This window comes from Melanostigma gelatinosum (assembly GCF_949748355.1).
Source record: "Melanostigma gelatinosum genome assembly, chromosome: 6".
Classification (NCBI taxonomy): Eukaryota; Metazoa; Chordata; class Actinopteri; order Perciformes; family Zoarcidae; genus Melanostigma; species Melanostigma gelatinosum.
In genome coordinates this window covers 17,604,267-17,624,477 of record NC_136639.1, presented here as the reverse complement: position 1 = coordinate 17,624,477, position 20,211 = coordinate 17,604,267, and the positions used below count along the sequence as shown (strand labels likewise).

The 20,211-nt window shown below is 44.7% G+C and overlaps 1 protein-coding gene across 1 annotated transcript; it reads right to left on the bottom strand.

Annotated features, from left to right (window-relative positions):
- Positions 1-435: 435 nt before the first annotated feature.
- LOC306778723 (transducin-like enhancer protein 1) lies at positions 436-19,926 on the bottom strand. The gene is made up of 20 exons (XM_079270372.1): positions 19,239-19,926; positions 18,815-18,915; positions 17,879-17,942; positions 17,143-17,187; positions 12,788-12,850; positions 12,571-12,675; positions 9,801-10,017; positions 9,476-9,492; positions 7,406-7,519; positions 7,060-7,113; positions 6,719-6,868; positions 6,458-6,596; positions 6,078-6,277; positions 4,627-4,703; positions 4,234-4,483; positions 3,720-3,967; positions 3,265-3,412; positions 2,991-3,141; positions 2,655-2,731; positions 436-2,320 (listed from the first exon to the last, which is right to left on the bottom strand). The coding sequence occupies exons 1-20, from the start codon at positions 19,260-19,262 to the stop codon at positions 2,213-2,215; spliced, it is 2,352 nt and encodes a 783-aa protein (XP_079126498.1). The 5' UTR covers positions 19,263-19,926; the 3' UTR covers positions 436-2,212.
- Between the last annotated feature and the right edge of the window lie 285 nt (positions 19,927-20,211).

Here is a 20,211-nt window from a genome sequence, read left to right as displayed (position 1 = left end):
AAAGCATGATGCGTGAAAAGACACGGCATCCTCAGGAAGTCGGCGACAATTTGTGGAAAATAAACAAGCTTTGTTCTGTGACTGTGTAGTCATCAGAGTTCTATCTCGTCATCATTTCACCAACAAATGAGAGTTTGGGATAAAAGTAGATTACAGATACAATAATATTGGGCATGTAGCACTAGCAGTCTAGCCGAGTCATTTCATTAAAACAATGTTACAGTAGCAGCAAACCGCTTCACTTGCGCCTTTCAAGCTGCTCACACTCGAACAAAAATCCTTCAGTCGAGTTGCTTGATGTGTCAAGTGGAGTCACACTCGCATTAATACCTAGAAAAGCCTTCATCCCATTCAGCCCAGAAAGTCAAAGACCACTCCAGTTACAAAAAAAAACATTTATTGTCTAGATATTTCAATCATTTTAGATTAGCTAGCATTAAGACCATTTAGTATTTCTCCTGATTAGACATTTATTTCCATGTAAAAGACGTACAAAAACAGTTATTTCTAAAGCATGTCCTGTATGAAAAAAATATATATTTACATTTTTACAAACATTCAACAGACAAAAATAAGCACAAAGTCATGAAATGAATGGCTGAAACTGACCGACTCCTTCCTGAAACTGAAAGACAAACTGCACCGTTCTCTGGAGGACGATTGACCAATGATTGAATCTTGCTTACGGTCTTGAATCTTCTTTGCAAAGTGAAAAGACAAACACGACACAGTTGTACTTCCCAAGGCAATTTCACAAATGTCCCGCATTCAACAATATCAGCAGAAAGAAGTGACAATATTCAGTTTTTAAGAGGTTTGTTTCGTGAATATGGTAGAAAATGTTATTTAACTTAAATGAAGGGAAAAAATACTTTGAGACTATTATTTCTGATCATTCTGACCTCAACCTATAAACTGATTGTAAAAGAGGATGCCGGCAAATGAACTGCATTAAAACAGCAGGGCGATGTCTCGACCTCAACTAGACCGCATCAAAGCGGCTGTTTGTGAATCTGAAGCTATATCCAGCCGACCAATGATCAATACAGAGTCTCTGAAATGTCTTCAGGTCAATTCAGTTAAAGCACAAGTGAAGGCGGGACTCTGTCAACATACGCAGCTGGTCACACACACACACACTGTGGCTCAATAGAGGGGGAGGGATAAAAAGTTGACTTAAAGTATTATATCAATAGAATTGAGGATTGTTACAATCTCTGAAAGTTTTTTTTCCACTTCAGGATTCCAATAATTGTTCTTTCAAGCAGGATCATAAGAAATGGAGACCAAAAAAGAAACTGCTGGGAGTTAAGCTCTCTGTAGCAACATTTACAGTAAGTTCTCTTTTGGGCAAATTTTTCTCCTAAAGTACATGAATACTTCCTGTTGGCATCTGAATCCAGTAGGAATTATGAAAACATACTTTGTCTCGTGACGATCAAACTAACTCAGAGAATTCAACAACAGCATGACGCTCGACAAGTCAACATGTTGTCTTTGTACGAAGTGTGTCGGTGGACAGCTGCCATTGCAGTGCAGTTTATTGAGGATAAGACTTCCTGTCAAGACAGAAAGGTACTTTTCAGTGTAGGCGCATCAGAACAGCAAGCTGAGGTCCTAAGGTCAGAGCGGAGAGATCAACAGGCAGTGAACATTGTCTGTCTGCAACAACAGTCAAACCAACATGTTAATAAATCACGGTCCTCCTCCACAGCTCCAGATTTGTGTCAGGTTCCGTCCCCAGTCTCCTCTTTCCGTCTGACATTGGTTTACACAGTCGACCAAACTGGTAGAGCGTTCCCTTCTAGGGTCTCTGCCCCGCGGACATGACACTGAATCAAGTGCGTTTTAAAATCTAATGTTCGGTGCAGTGTTCTCCAGATGAGCTGGTCCCAGTCAAAACAATGCCGTGTGCCAGCCATTGTTTGGTCCCTGGAACTGATTCCCTTGCAGTCCGTAGCAGACGGCAGTAGCGACGACAACATCCAAATAATCTGTCTCTTCCATGAAACATCCAGCTGCTCCAGTTAATTCCCAGCTGATATGGAGTCACGCGCACGACCGCAACAGATGTGTGCTTGTAAACTGTTCGTCTCCTTTCCGTGTCAACTCGGCAGATACAAGTGGCACCAAGGTCACTCGTGTTTGCGATTTCTGGCTCCACTTGAAAATGTCTAGAAAGCCATCTGCTGTTTGCTTTCATTCCATAGTGTTAGTAGATGACCTCGTAAACAGTGGCCTTCTTGTCCCCTGAACCAGTGACGATGTATTTGTCGTCCACGGATATGTCACAGCTTAACACCGAAGACGATTCTTTAGACTGAAGCGGAAGAAAGAGATACAGAACGGGGGAAAAGTTAGTCACAAATAAAGAACAATAATACGTCACTGCTTCTGTGTGTGTGCTACAGTACTTCAAAGTTGGAAAATATAACTGTACGGTGCTCCCATTCCATTTTATATTGCTGAATGATCGATATTATACAGTGGCCATCATAACATGCTGATGCCACCAATGAGACAGGATGCGTTTCCACACTAAAAGCAATATATCACTGCATACAGCCATTTATTGCATTGATGCAATGCTGTGGAAATGCTTATTGTCTATGTTAAGATATTATAACATATATGTAGTGATCTGTTGTCCCGACCTGGAATATGCTGGCTCCATAGGGTGTTCTCCATGCATTCAGTAAGTTATCCTTTCCTGTGCTCACAAACCATTTACCTGGGCAGAGAGAAACACTCGAACGTTAGACAACGACGGTCAAGATGTGATTACAGTGAAAAAACATTCTATAGAACAGAAGAAAATAGACAAACACAATTCCCTGCCTCTATACTGTCATGTTTAATGAAGAGAAAGAACGTAAAAAGGTAAAACTTAGCAATCAATTAAATCAAACATTGTAAGGGGGACGGTTTTAAGGTAGACTACAAAACAAGTGCAAGGAGGACTACATCAGTCAATCGACCGTGTCGCTTACCACAGTAGGCAAACTGCAGGGAGAGTACACAGCTCTCATGTAGGTGAAGCTGGTATTTGTCAGGCTTGGTGACGTGAAGGACCTCGACGTTGCTGCTCTCCATTCCAACAGCGAGCCACTCTCCTGTCGGGCAGTAGCCAAGAGAGAAGATCTGGACAGACGAGACAATATTACGTTGGACCAGCAGCTAAAATCTAACTTAGTTCCACTGGGGATACTACCTTTAATACAAAGGGAAGTCGATCAAACACCGTTTGTTGATCTAAGTGTGTACCTGTGATGTAAAGTCATGCTGCTGCAGCTGCCGTCCCTCTCTCAGATCCCAGGAGCGGACGGTGTTATCGAGGCCTCCGGTCCACAGCTTGGTGCCATCATTGGAGATGTCAATACAGCTGGCTCCATCTGTGTGGCCCTGGAACTGCCTGCAGGATACACACATACATTCATACACAAACAAAAGCATCAGAGGTTGCCCAGGCAGTTGGTGTGTTTATGTCACACACACACTAGCAAAATGTGAAGCTCTGACAATATTTCTCATCAACAGACACTCTTGTAGTACTATTGCTAAATATTCTGCCTCTTGGGGATAAATCAGCCAAGGCTGAGATTCTGCAGACTAAGGAAGGTCGACGTTGTGGTTGAAAGGCGGTTGGAGAGGAAAGACAATAAGCATGTCCCCTCGGTGTAAAATCAAAAGTGTCCATGCATCAAGGCCTCTTCTCTTACCTAACTAGTGTCTGATTGTGTAAATCCCAGACGGCGATGTTTCCATCGCTGCAGCAGGAGAAGCAGACCTTGGAGTCCGGGCTAATGGCCAGAGCGTAACATGCCGGTGCTGATGACGTTAACTCTGCCTTAATCCTGGGAGTGGGCGTGGCCAAATCCCAGATTGACAGCGTGCTCGCCTCACCTCCCACAATCAGTGTCCGACCATCAGGGAGGAGACGACAGGAGCGGATATAGTTGTCTCGGTTCTGATGTGGAAGACACAATGAATACGTTTAATCTCTTGCATACATACAATATTTCTACGTGACTAATATCACACAAGTTTTGATAAACGGTTAATACAATTCAATTGAATGTATTTGTATAGCCCAAAATCAGGGCTGTACAATCTGTACAGTCTACGACATCCTCCGTCCTTGGACCCTCGCATCGAAAAAGGAAAAACAGCAAACGCCGCTCTCACTCAAACAAAACATCTTGTACTGTAAACCCAGCCTTCAAGCTCACTCACCAGACAGTCAAGCTGCGACACTGGGCTCTTGTTTCCTGGGTGACTAATGTCCCAGACCTTGACGCAACCCTTGCCTCCTGTGTAAACGTGTCGGGTCGGGTTACTGATGGTAACGGCGCACACCACCTCCCCATGGTTCAGTGTGTTGATCTGACGGGCGTGGCGAGGAATCCCTGGGCCCACCAAAGCATCCGGAGGGAACGGTACCGGCTGCATCTGTCCGTCGGCCGCCACGTGAAAAGAATAAGCACTGATGATGGAAAGAAGAAGGCGGAGGAGGTTAAACATGACCGCTAAGATGAAAGAGGGAGGACAGAATAAAGAAAGAACGTAAAAAATTAGGCAATTAATGAGTCGGCCCTCAAACAAACAAGCAGCCGCAAACACACTTACGGCTTGCCGCCGGGGATTCCTGTCAGACTGGGGGGCATTCCAGGAACTCGCATGTGAGGATGAGGATCAAAACCAACCTTGATAAGAGAAGACGGGCATTTTATGAGCACAGTGCAAACACACACCCATGGGCATTGGCCAAACACACAAAGGTCAATACCAACATGTGGAACAGAACACAAACACTCATGAGAACAAAGCAAACAAGACAGTCTGGAGCGCACACACACACCCTCCAAATCTGAATGACGAGTTTAAGAGTCAGCAAACACACAGAGGCAGAGCTGTCAGTACGTGTGCTCCCCCACTATCCAACACACACACACACACACACACACACGCAGCTGGTGAGTACACAACCCGAGTATATATCAAGTGTTGCCCAGACACAGCTGCGAGTCTACTAAACCTATTTAAACAGTGTAATTCACACTATGCAAATACAGCAAAGAGTGATGAGGCGATTGCACGTAACGCACACCAGCATACCCACTATCTGAATACGATCACACAGATGAGAGATACAGCTGTGCAACTATTGACATGTTGCAGTATAAAATATACAGTGCTTAAGAAACGTATCCACGCCCATTAACTTCCTGATTGTTTTTATTCTTTTAGAACATTAAATTAAAGTAGATGTAACTTTGATATTTCAACAAAAGGAGGAGAAAGGCCACAGTTGGGTCAAGATCACCTGTGTGTAAAACAGGTGAAGTTGAAGGGGCGACGAGTGATTTTCATTTAAATGTCTGGAATACGCAACTGTTGGAACTGAAGCAATCATCACTTTTCTGGCAAAAGCTACATTATGAAAGCAAAAGATCATTCGATCTGCTGTACGGTTACTGGACCGTATGAATCAGGGGTGGTAGGATACAAGAACATCTCCAACACACTGAGTAACTACGGCGCAATCATGAAAAGAAGATGCTGTAGTAAAGCTGTAAATACTAAACTTGATAAAAAATAAAAAAAAACCTGTACAGCAAATAGGAGGCCGCTGTTAAAAACACTTATGAAAGCAGCAGCAGCACTACTTGAAAATTCACTCTGTTCTGTTCACTCACATTCATCATGCAGCGTCACAGAGCACGAGAAGCTTTACAGAGAACAGTGTCCCAATGTGCCAACCTGATACCCGGAGGCTCTACTAAATATTCATGTATTGAATCATTTTGTGTTTCATAATTACACCTAATTTGATTTAACTTTGATATTTCTGTTGATCATCGTCAAAAAAAAATCCTAATTACATCCACTGTGAATAAATATTGTAACACTAAATATGAAAACGACAAAGACTGGTTACAATGTTTGATGCACATCAACAATTTGAAATATAGATTTTGCCATCTGCCTATGTTGATTTGATACTTTGCAGAGGGTTCGTTTTTCATGCGTTGGTATTTCATTATTTTACCAAAACACAGTCGTGCGTTTCCACTCACCATAGGTGAGCGGCCGTACGCAGCCACAGCAGCCGCAGCAGCGACACTCATTTGAGGAGACATGTTGTGCAATCCAGCAGCGTAGGCCGCAGCTCCGGCTGCACTCGCCAGCTCCCCGTTCATCCCGGCTGCATGGGGCAACATACCAAATGCACCCGGGTATGGGCCGGGTACAGCCAGGGGGGTCCGCAAACCTGCCGCTGAGGAGGAGAGGGGAGGAAAGAGTCAACAGTCAAAAAGTCCTACACCTTTTATCCAACGCCCGTTAACTTACGTTCAATATTTCTGCAGGCAACTTAGAAAACACAATTTATTTGCCCTGTGGCAAAATGAAACAACCCATCATCTAATACATTTACAGAAGTTTGTACTGGACTTACTGGGTGGATGTGGTATCTCCATGGATGGGGGTTTTGATAGACTGGGCCGGATTCCAGGAGTGGAGCTTGGACCAGGGGTGGAGTCCCCTCTAGGTGTGGGTGTGCTCGACTTTAGTCCAGGTGTTCCTGCCTTGTCTCGCTGCCACAGAGCGAGAGCAAGAGAGAGATTTAAGAAATGGAACTACTGACACATGTATTCAACTATCAACCCTCAACTATATTCTGAAAGAACCAGAACATTTGCATCCGGTCCATCCCTACCATTGCCATCTCTTTGGACTTGAGGGAGGAGGAGCTGGCTGATGATGCAGTAGAGGCCGGACTACAGGGGTCTTTCTTGAGAAGACGTGCTTTATCCAGGCCATTTTCTCTCGGGGAGGGGAGAGGCGTGCCACGGGGGGAGGAGGGATCCTGGTGAAAGGACACGGATTCAGTTAACCAGCTGAAAACAAAACACTGCACAAAAGGTGATGTTGGCATCTTTCCTGAATTAAGGATTTGAGTCCCATGGACAACTGTGAATATCGTGTGCGGTTCATTCAAAGAGGAATCATAACCCACAGACGACAACTATTAACAAACAATGAAAAAGAAATCCTGACCTCATTCGAAACATCCACCACTAAATTATCATCACTTTTGTCCCCGTCGCTGTCCTGCAATCAATTAGAACACAATTACATATTATACACTTCCCGCTGGTACTTTTCTTAAACAGAAGATCCTTTTCTTTGATTCACTGAAACAGGCTGTCAGAAAGAACTTGCAAGTGAATATTCAAATAGAGTAAATACCAAACTGCAACATGCATCCCTCTTAACATTTGATGTGTGACATCAAACACTAAAAACTGCATGTGCAAATGAACACGTACGATTTATAAATGAATCGCTCTCACTTTAACGTTTGCACAAACAAACGCGCATAGTCAGCAGAACCATTTCTTACATAGTGGCTGGAGTCCTTGTCGTCAACTTTGCGTTTCTTGGTGTCGTTTGAAAACTCCGGTCCGTTGCGTCGCTTATCTGAATTCCTGAGACTTTCTGTCAGCAATGAGTTACTCTGTAGATGAAAGCAAGTAGAAGAAAAGCAGAGATTAAAAAAGCAGTCAGGAGAGTTTGGAGGATAAAGAAGAAAATTATAAATAAAGGATTTGCAAAGGTGAGACAATTTTGCCATTTAGGGTTTAGTTGGTGCTAAGCTGTGTGCATTCTGCTTGAGCTCACTAAACCATCTGAGCCATCTACCACTAATTACAGCAGCTATTCAGCCATGTGCAGAGCAGGTTAGAGAAACAGACTCTTACTTGCAAACAGGTTAATAGTTCACAGAAGCATGAATTAAGCAGCACGAACACTTTAACAGCAACCTCTTTCCTCACTTGACCAAAGCCAGTCACAGCCACACACAAACGCTGATGATTACATTAAGTGGCTCTCAAAATCTATCAGTGCTCCCTCTTCTGGCGTGTGACAAGCTGCATGTATGCGTGCGTGTGTATCACTTGCATAACACTCTTGCATCCCTCCGTGTCCCAAACCCACAAAGCTGCCCCCCTCTGGCCTCCTGACCAACGGATCCTATTGTTAATGGATTAGAGCTTCATGTTGAGTCCATTATAGTCTCAACCTGTCAATGAAATGTGCATCCAACATACACAAACACGCATGCGCGTGCACACATCTAGCGAGCGAGCGCTTGGGCTTTGACCGGGGAAAGGATAAATGAAGGAGGAATTGCTAAGAGAGGAGGAGGGTGAGAAAAAAGGGGAAAGGGAGGAGATGAGATTAGAGGACAGAGAGGATGGAGGGAGGGTGTGGAGGAGAAGAAAGGGTGACAAGGGACGGGGGAGGGAAAGAGAGGGGGGTGAAAATCTGTATTCTGCCAAAGGCCCCTTCCTTCACGCCCTCCCCTCTTCCTCCCTCCCCCCTTTATTGAAAGGTTTTAGTGAGCAGAGCACAGGAGCACTGACCCGCAAAACATAAGCGCTCTCTCTCTCTCTCTCTCTCTCAACTGCTGCCCCCACCCCTCTCTCTCTCTCTCTCTCTCTCTCTCTCTCTCATGACTGCTGCCCCACCCCCTTCCCAAGTCCTCCCTTCTCAGTGGTGGTGATATTAAACACAATGAGAGTCTTTAAGCGCAGGATCAGGGGCGGTGGGAGGGGGGGGGGGGGGAGAAGGGGGTAATCTGCTCAGTGAGGTGTTAAATAGGCACAACAATGCAGGCTAGGCTGGAGGGTGTGGGTGTGTGTGACCATGCTAAAAAGATCATTTGGAGAAGAAAAGAAACCTAACAGTTCAGAGCAGATCTAGGGCAGAACTAAAAAAAACAGGCAAGCTAAAGCTCTACCCGAGAGATCCCCAAACACACACACACACACTTTTAAACTAACAGTCAAAAATATACAACTTGAGGCTCAAAGCTATTTGGGTGTAAAACAGAGGTGCATAATGACATGTTAAGATGAATTTTATTGATCCCTGAGGGAAGATTGGGTCAGTGCAGCCGCAATAACAGTAATCCCATTAAAATGACAAAAAGAGCAACAGGTGCAGTGTACCTGGGATATAATCTTAAATTACAAGTCTTATTTTTCATGTTGATATATGTGCTGTGACTCTGAAATTGACTGCGTTTTAAAATAAAATAAAATACTTTTACATGTGAGATATTTGAATGGCTGGACCTAGATGACCATGTGTATGTCACAGCAGGGATTAAAGGGACAGTATGTTTTTCTTACATAGACATTAGATCATTACTTGGCGTTGCTATATGTAAACTAAATGTAGTTTACTTGGGGCAGTTTAAATTTGTTTTACCATCAGTTTGATAAGAGCTTTACGATCACAACACACGGAGCTAAAACAGACTAATCTAACTATTGAGCTGTCAAAGTCAAACTGAATGCAAACTGCATCCAAGAACAAAATCAAATCCCCCAAAACAAAACTATCACTTTGAGAGAGTCAAGAAATAAACAAAGTCGACATTGCTGCAGAAAGAGGAAGTACTTACTGTGCCGGGCTCTCGTTCTATTTCCATTGGAAATGCGTACATGTGGTCCAGGTCATGGGGTTGGATGTTCAACAGAGCAGAAAATTACGAAAATAAGAAAGGAAGTAGAATGAGTTAGAAATGTGAAGTCGACCTTTAAATTCACACAGAAAAACGGACTCGAATTTAGAATAATGATGAAAATAGTTAAAATAAAGATCAGTATCTTTGAAAAATATTGTTTAAAACTGCAATTTGAATGATATGGATGTTGGCTTTAAAGTGAATTCCTCCAGGTCGGCCATTTTTCTTTTTCAAGCGGTGTTTCTGTTGTGCGTTCTTTCACCTCTCAGGTGCTCAGGTCCGGATGCGTGAGAGTCTGGACCGGACATGTGGGGCTTTTTATCCCCACCATCTTTTCCCAACATGTGGGGAGGAAGAGCACCAAGTCCTCCTGTTAGAGCCAGGAGACCCGCTGAACCACCCAGCTGAGAGGGATGGAGGCCGGCAGGGTGAGGGGTGAGGGGCACGGGGGCACCACTGTGGTTATGGGACATGTGCTGCTGCTTCGAGACAGGGAGGAAGGACAAGAAAGAAAGTGGTGGTGAGTGGAGAGAAACGCTTACGGGATGCTACAACACACAGTTGAGCCTTCTTAAGGTGTTGTAAGCTTAAAGCTGGCAATACATCCCAAACCAACAACATTTGTCACAAAAAGAAAAAGCACTGCATTTTTTAGTAAGGACTAAAAAGATGAGATGTTGAACTCACTGGTCAGAGCCAAAGTGCAAAACATTGATGCCCGACACCACAAACGTCTCAGTGAACAAAACTGAGCCATCAATACGTAAAAATCAATGGCACTCTGTAACCTAATCAATAGCGATTTCTGGCCCTATTGAATCCTTCAACAGATTGGACAGTTTCTTCAGTGTCTGGGTTTACACCGCTTCAACGAGCTGCTGCCGTCTACAAGGCGGTGAACACATCCTCTCCCCCTACACACACACACACACACACACACACACACACACACACACACACACACACCCTCCTCCCTCTGGGGTCAAACACTGAACAATACTGACAGCTGGGATCACAGCCCAGAGCCCGAGGATGTGGTGGGAGAAGCAAGGGGGAGGGAGACGGGGAGGAAAAAGAGGGAATGACGGAGAAGTGGAGGGGCAGGAGAGAGAGCCTGGAGCCACAGCTGCTGCCTGCACTGTCAGGTCTTGTGAGGGGGGGAGGCGGCTGAGGAGAGAGGGGAGGAGAGAAGGAGAGAAGAGGGTCAGAGAGAGAATTTGGCTGGCAGCCCTGCTCTCTCTTTCACACCAAATCAGGCGCTCGTCTGAGCGTGAAATGCCTTTGTGTTCCAAAACATCATTATTGTCTCCTCAGACAGTAGCTGCGGGAATCCAAGCTCACTGATTCGCCACGGGGAGGGGTGGAGGAAGGGGGGAGAGGACAGGAGAAGGGGGGGCACAGGAGGCGACTCGGTAGGGGAGCAAGGAGTGCTGAAGGTCAAACCGACTTTTATCTCACCTAATTGACTAACCCACTCCCCCTCTGCTGAGCCCCCGCCTCCTCTTTTCCACTCTATCCATCCATCACTCTCTGCGTCCTGCCCCGACGAATGAAAGCAAAACAACGAAACAGTCTTTTAGCCTCAACCATGCCTGCCTCCACACACACACACTTTCCAGAGTTGGCTCGCATGCCAAACAATTAAACATAAACACACCCACATGTCACACTTGACCACACTAACATGCAGACACAGAATCTAGATAAACAAGGCCACCACATACACCCTCGCTCAACCATCTTACCCCCGTCTGTTGTTTTCTGGGGATAACAGTAATGCACGCTCTGCTACACCCAGACGCACACACAAACAGATGCAAAAACACACACACGGATACACAAACAGGACCCCTGATGGGAGTAAATGGGGTGGGAAGTATTGGTGGAGGCAAGGGGAGCCCGGGTTTGTCATGGGATGTTAGTGTGAGCTGGTGTGTGTGTGTGTGTGTGTGTGTGTGTGTGTGTGTGTGTGTAGAGTTAGGGGCAACATGCTTCATTACACTCATTTAACTCACAAACGAGGTGAATGACAGGCTGGCGTGGGAGAGGGGAGGAGCGGGTGAGGAGGGGGAGTGTAAGGGCAATGCTGTGACCCCCCTTTTACAAACACTGAAATCCTGCAATTAAGACTCAAACAGCAACTGCCAAATCCACCTCTCCCCCATCACAGACAGACCCCCATCAGTCCACGCCAACTAACAAGCCCGCCTCACATCTAACTCTTTAAATCCACTGCTCATAGTTTTGCTATAAGGACCCCGCCTCTTCCCACATTCCCCCTCAACTCAACCCCCATGGCCTCACCTCCCGCCAGTCAAGCCCCCCCGGCTCCTACAAAGCAGAGTATTCTCAGCTACCTCCCATCCCACCCAAACACTCCCCACCATCAACACATCTACTCTGTCTCTCTTTCAACCTACAGCCCAACTGCGAGCAAAAAGTTGGTCTTTGTAACTTCTTTTCACACTCACCGTGCCAATCCCTTCACTGCTCAAGCCTGAATAGCTGGTCATGCCCCATCACTCATCATATGCTGACGATATCTTTTCAACAAACACCTCTCATCACACTTCCCCCCCCCCCGACACATCAGTCATTCTCTACTTGTTCACAGTTGAACAAGATCAGTGATATCTATCGATCTGTTTTACTTCCACAGTCATAGTGCATAAAAAAGAGAAACTATATCTGAATCCGTAGGTTTAATTTTATCTCCTTTTTTTGTTTATATAATTTTCCTTCACATGTCCTACATATGTGCATGTGACCGTGGGATTACTTTAGTGACTACGGTATTAAACAATCACATTTCCTTTAAAAGTCATCCATCTGCCTACATGTTAAGTGTTGAGTTTTGTTTCTGTAATGTAATTATTAGTATGCAAATTAATTATGAAATAACAGGAATTACACTATTCACAGATCAAAATCGGAAAGGTTTTCCAGAATCAAATCGTTGAAAAGATAAAGAGCACACAAAGACATGTTGAGACAGTTGATTTAAATCAAGAGGAAGTAAAAGGAATACACACTGTAGGTGGGAGGCCTGGCAGCCCACGCACTCCGATGACTGTGTTTAGCTCTGCCATGGTCACCTGTTTGGCTCGCTCCACCGCTTGGACCACTTGCTGTTGATGCTGCAAAAACAAAACACAACGTTGCTGAAGACCGAGAGTAACAGGTTGATTTATCCTTAAAGCTGGCAGAGACACTTGAGTGTTTTGCTCAAAGTCACACACACACACTTACCTCCTGTGAGAGGAAGGGAATGACTTGTGCACAGATGGTGTTTAGTCTCTTGGCAATCTCAGTCTGATGGAGGAAGAGACACACAGAGACCAAAAGAGACATAATTGTTAATAACATAATTACATTCATTTGGAAAAGACAGCTGTTCAGTAACACCAATAGAGTAATACAAGCACACACTGGAAAACACAGCAAGCCAACACACACGTTTATGATAGAATAACGACACCCATCGCTTCCCTGACCTCTACACACAAATCTAGTCGCGTATGCCATTTTCAGCAACACACACACAGATTTTCCTTTCTAATCATCAATGTGAGCTCAAGTTTCTCTCTGGCCCGTCGCATTTCTTTTGCTCCCCCTCTATCCTCTGTGCTCTTGTTCCTCTTCCCATCAGCACTTCAACATAATCTCATCAGCGACTAACTTCATTTGCTCTCCCCCCAGTATCCATGCCAACACATCCGCCAGCCCCCCCCCCCCCCCCCAAACCCCCGGAGGTGGCAACAATTGGCTGAAACCAGATACCCCCACAGTGGCATCAAATCAGATAAGGGGACTCGTATTACATATATCATCCAATCAAATTGATACGAAGGGGGCCAAGGTGAAGAGGGACTGAGAGGAGCCATGAAACGTAGTAACGGCCCATCGGACACGCACACGTACCCGCATGAGAAGATACACTGACACACACGCGAGATGAGAAAGCTTCCAACAGCTTTGTGGTGGTGTTGTTATGTGAAAACTTATGAGACATTGGATAATTTTTATTAGAACGTGTTAAAAGTAGCGCGCAACAGACTGTGGTTGATCCGCAGTCTGTACGATTTGGCAGCACTGGAGCTAACAGCTAACGTACAGAGCTTCAGTTACATTATGATACATTCAGGCTCTATTTAGTAAAAGTCAGTATTAGGCGAAGGTAAGTTATAACGTTATCATGACGTGTACAAGTGAAACTTGAATGAATGCAGTTGTTTGGAGGAGGCTTTCACAGCAAACATAGATAGATGCTGGAGCGGGAATCATGACCAGTTTAACATTAGTTCTGGGCAGCATATCATTTATAATTAGATAATGAATAATAAATCATTAAAAACTACTAATGCCAAAATCTTTTTTGAACAATAAAAATAGAATAATGAATGTCCTTGACATTTGAATATGTTTTATGCAACTACACAGAAGACTAAAACAAATGATAAGAATAACATTAGAATTTTTGACAAGTTTTCACTGACTTCAGAGCGGTTGAAATGATTTTTTGGAGTCTTGTTTACCAGCTGCTATAACAAAACTAAACAACAAATAGGATCTTTATCAGATGATGTGACTCATCGATGATCAGCAATCCGTAACGGCTGCAAAAAACGGGAAAGTTATATTTGCTCTTGATTTTCCTGATCTGATCCGTGACTCAAAACATGATACACTTATGAAAACATTTCAAAACTCAGGGAAAACAGTCATCAATCTTCAAAGACATTTGATATCCCACATTGTTAAACAAACATCTGTGGGGGCTTAACTGTCCCAACAATTACATCACCTGGTGTAGAAATAACTGGTTACTAAGGCAAGTAACTTGCCAAGTACTACACATCAATTACTGGTCACTGAGCATGATGGGAATGTGGGTATTTGGTCCAAAGTATTGGACAAATTAAAATGTTGACCTGATAATGAAGCTAGGTCAAAAGTCATGGGATTAAAGTTATTACAACTCATCTTGAGGGAGACATTAATGTCTGTCCCAAATTTCATGGCAATCCACCCAATAGTTGTTGAGATATTTCACTCAAAACTTTCAAATCTTTGCTGGACCAAAGTGAGGGATCAACAGACAAAGCCATGCTGCTCGCACTATGTATTTTACAGAAATCTTACAGAAAAGCTGGATAGCTGACATTGTGGGGACACACACACACACACCAAAGTTCAGCCAATGATGTACTTGGACGAGCTTTATAAAGTACTAACCTATTCAGACTGAGTCTTGAACTAAACAAGTCAACGCTTCACCCTCAATATAACTTCGGCGTAAAACTGAAACAAAAAAAACAAAATAATTATTGCAACTGACACTATCCAGAGGAATCGAGTCAAAGTAAGTTAAGATAGACGAAACAAACATAGGTATGTAAATGTACATCAGCCTGTGAACAGTAAACACTGGACATAATTCACTCTTTATCCAGAATCAAAGAGAATATGGAATCAAAAGGAATGATCAGCCTTCAGAGCGCATGCAGCTCCACGTGTCATGAGTTTACATGCCATGAAATACAACGCGTCCAATAAGGGTTTGATCGTGTGAAAAGCTTAAACACAGCCGGGTACATTGGGGTCTACACTATCTGCACAATGTGAAGAGCTATCTATGGACAATTGCACCTCTCTTTTATAGTGCTCATTGAGAGCTACATTTTGTATATCAAGCCACACAACCGTCTGTAGGTGAAGGCCGGTCTGATCTTTGCACCCGTTACTGAAGCCTCTCTACAATCAATTAGAATGAGTGACCATAACGACATACGTTCAGACCCAGTAGAAACCTGCACCCTGGCCAGCTCACGAGTTGCTGACTTCCGCACAGTAATATCCAACTTATTCCATGCCTATACAGCTCTAACTTAAAAGCTATTTCAGGCAGACTATATCTGCCCATCCAGTCTCAGAATCCTAAATTGTAAGCCTATAATTAGCCTTGTATAATAGCTCGGTGATTAGGTCGTCTGACCAACTACTATCAGGTCAGCTCAGCTAATCTAACTTAGATAACACACAACTAACTAGGATTAAACAAAACGTCTCAAATACCCAGAGCAGCAATCCCCACGTGAGGCATCATTACAAAAAATGACTCAAGAACATTTGGAGGAAGAATAATAAAACGGTAACAAAAACTCACAGCTCGTGTACTGACACAACACATCAGCTCCTGAATAACAACATTGTTTGGAAATTGCTATGGTGCGCCATCCTCACTATGATAATCATATAATTGAGAGGGGTTCAGTTGAGGATACAGAGAGAAGATGCAAGTATACACACACCATGTGCTAACAGAGAACAGGCTTCCCATTACACATATAATTGGCACATTGCTGACACACACACACACACACACACACACACAGACAGAGGTGGGTTGTTGTGTATCCCCTGTACTCCCCCGCCCACAGAAGCCTGTTGCTCCGACAACTGCAGCCCCAAGCTAATGACCTCCCCTGGAGCTTTAGTGTGTGTGTGTTTATGTGTGCGTGGACAATAGGAGATGCATCTCCCTCACAATGAAAGAACGGTAGCGTCACACGGACATAAAACAAAAAAAAAGGAGCCAAGAAAAAAAAGAAAACGGGGATCGGGGTGTAGCACAAGGAAGAAGAGATCCAGTGAGGAAGGCAGAAAGGAAGGGGGACAACTTGGGTTATAAATATGGGAGAATAACACTGGAGGAGAAGGAGCACTGGAGGAACAAAACTAATCGCAGGGAGTGTGAGAAAGTCAGAGAAGCATCCCCGCTCCACCGTGAAGCAACCAGGCCAATCCACCTCCAATTTCCTTTGGTCTGACTGGTCGATAGTTGAGGTAATTACTGGTAAACACTCTGAGCCCTGCACCAGTCCTGAGGGGAAAAGAGTTTTCTCACCTCATCCATGAGTCTACTTAACCATGAGACGTTTGCCTCGCAATGCATATATGTACTCACGCATAAACATTTTGTTTGACTTTCTCTGTTTGTGTGTACATTACTGTATGTGTTCAATCGCACCCCATCCTCAAATGTTTGCATACATTATTTATGGCTTTACACAAATGCCCTTGCCTTACATTACAACAGGCAAGTGTCCTTTCGGTATTTTGTGCGTCTGCCCTACTAAAGTGTGTGTTGGTGTGTTTTTGCCTCCCTGCTTCTAAAAGTGTGTGTGTGTGGGGGGGGGGGGGGGGGGCTCCACTGTCTCTCCTTTGCCGGCCCACCATGATCGATTCCTCTGCCCTCCTCAGCCCAGCCCCTCTAATGTAATAAAGCAGGCCGCTCCCCTAGACAGCACCAATCAATCTACAGAGCCATTCATCCTGCCTCTGGGCTCAGCCGGCCGGCCCTAACTGGGGAAATGGAGACAGAGCCCCATCGATCACGAATAAACACACACAGACACACACATACTGTATAGCACACACACAAATGCATTTGTGCACGCACAAGGACACGTCAACAGGCACACAAACCAAATACATCAAAACCCTGCCATGAGAGAGAGGGAGCGTAAGAGAGAGAGAGGAGGAGAGACAAACAGGAACATACAGAGTGTAGACAAGAGGCAGACAGATAAGCATAACCATACCTGTTTGTGCATTTCAATGTTGAGGCCATAAGACATCTCATAGTACTGAGGAGGACAGAGGGTCATATTAGTAAAATGAATTCAGAAACTTAAAGCAACTTAGAGAATGTGCATGACGTTACATGTGTGTTATTGTAATAACCAGGCGTGCAGTTCTTGTGTCGCACCAGGTCATTCTCACAGAGCAACCAAACTGATTTTAATAGATCCAACATCCAAATTAAAAGCTTTTTACCTGTCCAGGATTGTCACCAGAGAGGCGAAGTAGATACATATGTTCGTACTTTGTGTTTGTTTCGGTGTCAGACTAAAGGCTTTAAAAACCCTAAGCTTGATTTCGCCTCACTTTGTTTTGAATTAAATCATTAAACCTAGTGAAATGTTGAATTTGCTTAAACACTGTAGCTCAGTTTAATCAAAATAAAAAATCAAATCAACAAATCTGCAAAAATTGTAGCAGTCTAATCGGACACTCGGATCATGTTCATTAGCGCGCCTGAGTGGAAACTCTCGGCCTAAAGTAGCTTTCGCTGTGCATTGAAACGTATCATGCCTCTTCCCTTCGTTCAGATAGTAATACAGTAATATACAGTAAAGATGAAAGTTCAGCTCCAGAACACATGGAGCTGATGGGGACACAGTATTCTTCTCAAGCACACATCAGCAGGGTAAATGTCTGTCATGTCATGATGTCATGTGTGAATGCAAAATGAATTGAGTGTCACGTGGACCTCACCATGACATAGTGCCTCTGCATCTCTGTCTTTTCACTGGCCAGCTTCTCACACTCCATCTTGAGGCTGAAAAACACAACAATACAAGATTTACTTCAAGAGAAACAGAATGTTACAGTACAAACTAGTTTTTATTGCCGATTCATGATTATAAGCACATAAATGTGTGACTGTCTCTTTTGTCTGAAACATTTAAACTAAGAACAAACAGTGATGATGTTGATCTTCTAGCTATTGTCCTACAATATAGCATTTATGTTAACAATGGTAAAGCATACAACTTTGTAGACAATTTACATTGTGTCATCTCACCCCTCTTTTCCTTCGCTCGCTGATTAAAGCACTCACAAAAGCAAAGATAAACCTAAACAGTGACGGGCACAGTGCAGCGAGTGAAATGGAGCAGCTGGTTCTTCCTGTTGAGTTGTGATAGCCAGTCTCCTTTGGCTGCAAGATGTTATAACTCTGCTCTTTGTATGTGTGAATCAGGATGTGTAGGTCAGTAGCATTCACCTGTTGCAGCCAAACCTCCCTAACTAAACAAATAAGTAAAAGTACAAGTAAAGAAAAACTGCACACATAGTCAGTCTATTCTTAACACACACACGCACACAGACAGAGGGGAAAATAAGGAGTGATTTATGAAACCCTGAGCCCACACACACCACCCTCCGGTTCTTAACCATCACCAAGAATCAGACCTACCGCAGTGTGAGCGCTAACACTGATGCCTGGGTCTGCTGCATGTGTGTGCGCACTTTTGTGTAATCCAGGTTTATGGGTTAGTACGAGGCCAGAGCTGGGGTTTTGTTCGTTACGGTAAGGGGGATGACTGTGGTTAGGGTGAGGTTTAGTGTTATAGGGTGGATGACAATGAAAGAAATTGGCCATCGTGCCCACAAAGACAGAGTGAATGTGTGTGTGTGTGTGTTATCCACCTGTGGTACTGTGCCTGAAGAAACTGGAACTCCTCCTTGATGCGGTCCAGTGACTCTGGGATGGTGAACTTGAAGGGCTGGCCTGGAGCCTGGTGGGGCGTCTGACACACACACAGGAGTATTAACATCATAGTGCCTCATTATGTGGCCTACAATTTGCATATGATCCGCTCCAGGCTCTCATAACGTCAACAACTTTTAATTATTAGCCGTTATTAAACAAACATTATCAATCACGTCCTGCTTCTCAGGGCAGATGCAGAGCCCAATTAACAATTTAAACACGTGCTTTAGTCTGAAGGCGGTTAAAAGTAAGGCAACGAGAGGCGCAGGTCAAACAAAGAGGCAACGACATCTCCCTGGCTGTGAACACCCAAACACAGCGAGGGGAACAACTGTTAGAGCAGGAAGAGAAGAGCCTTACCGGGTGTCGCCCCTGGGGAAACATTGTTGTCTCCGGGAGGATGCAACCGCTTCCTTCTTTGAATCCCCGCTTCAAGGGATCAGATTAGGGCACAGTGGGGGCGTAGGGTGCTCCAGATCACGTGCACGAACCCATCGGCCGCTATTGTAAGGACAGACTGTCGTTAATTTGAAATAAAATCGACCGCGACGCCGCTCCGTCCCGAGTTCACGGGCCGTTTAATGCTCCTCGCTGTCTCTCTTCGGTCGTTGTCTCTCCTCCGCTTCACCGGCGGCGCGGCCGTAAATCAATCGGAAAAACACGGGAAACCGCTCATTAGCCGGAGGCAGCTAGAGGGGGGAGGAGGGGACGGACCAGGTGAGAAATGAAAGGCAGGAGCCACCTGAACCGCTCCGGCGTTTGTTATGCGTCCGATCCGAGATGTATGCCGAGTCACGTTGCAGACAAACAAGTAGAAAGTGGAGCCAGTGGACCCTCAACAGACTGTGGGCTCTCAGTCCGAGCGACGGAAACAAATCCACACAAGTTAATTGCAGTGAAGAGTTCCCACTTGACTCGCCGCGGTCGCTCGTTGGCTGAACGGTCAACAAAAACAGAAATATTTACTTCCCCGCAGAGTTTGAATGCGTCCAAAATAGATTACACGCAAAAAACACAAACTACGTTGTTAGTTTTAATAAAAAACAGCTCCCTGAAGCGGCGGCAGTAGTCCTCCGTCTAGCTCAGCTTTACCTCAATGGCAACTTTCTCACGCGGTTTCACGCTCCTCAGCTAACCGAAACTGTAAGCCGGCCCACAAAACGGCTCTGGACCAATCAGAGCCGCAGCTCCACGTGGGGACAGTGATGTCGTTCATACAGCTGACCAATAGCCGCTCTGTAAACTGCCCCGAGTCTGTTGACCTGGTTGAGCTACGCGAATTCTGGGCAATCAGGGCGTAGCAAGGAGCTGCCATTCCGGAGGCGCGCTGGGC

Bases quoted from the DNA above. Each gene is read 5' to 3' on its own strand.
- LOC306778723 (XM_079270372.1), bottom strand. From the start codon at position 19,262: ATGTTTCCCCAGGGGCGACACCCG. The intron at 6,869-7,059 runs GTCAGGATTTCT...TCCTTTCACCAG, and splicing joins TGGTGGATGTTTCGAATGAG to GATCCCTCCTCCCCCCGTGG. The intron at 3,413-3,719 runs GTAAGAGAAGAG...TGTATCCTGCAG, and splicing joins CACAATCAGACACTAGTTAG to GCAGTTCCAGGGCCACACAG.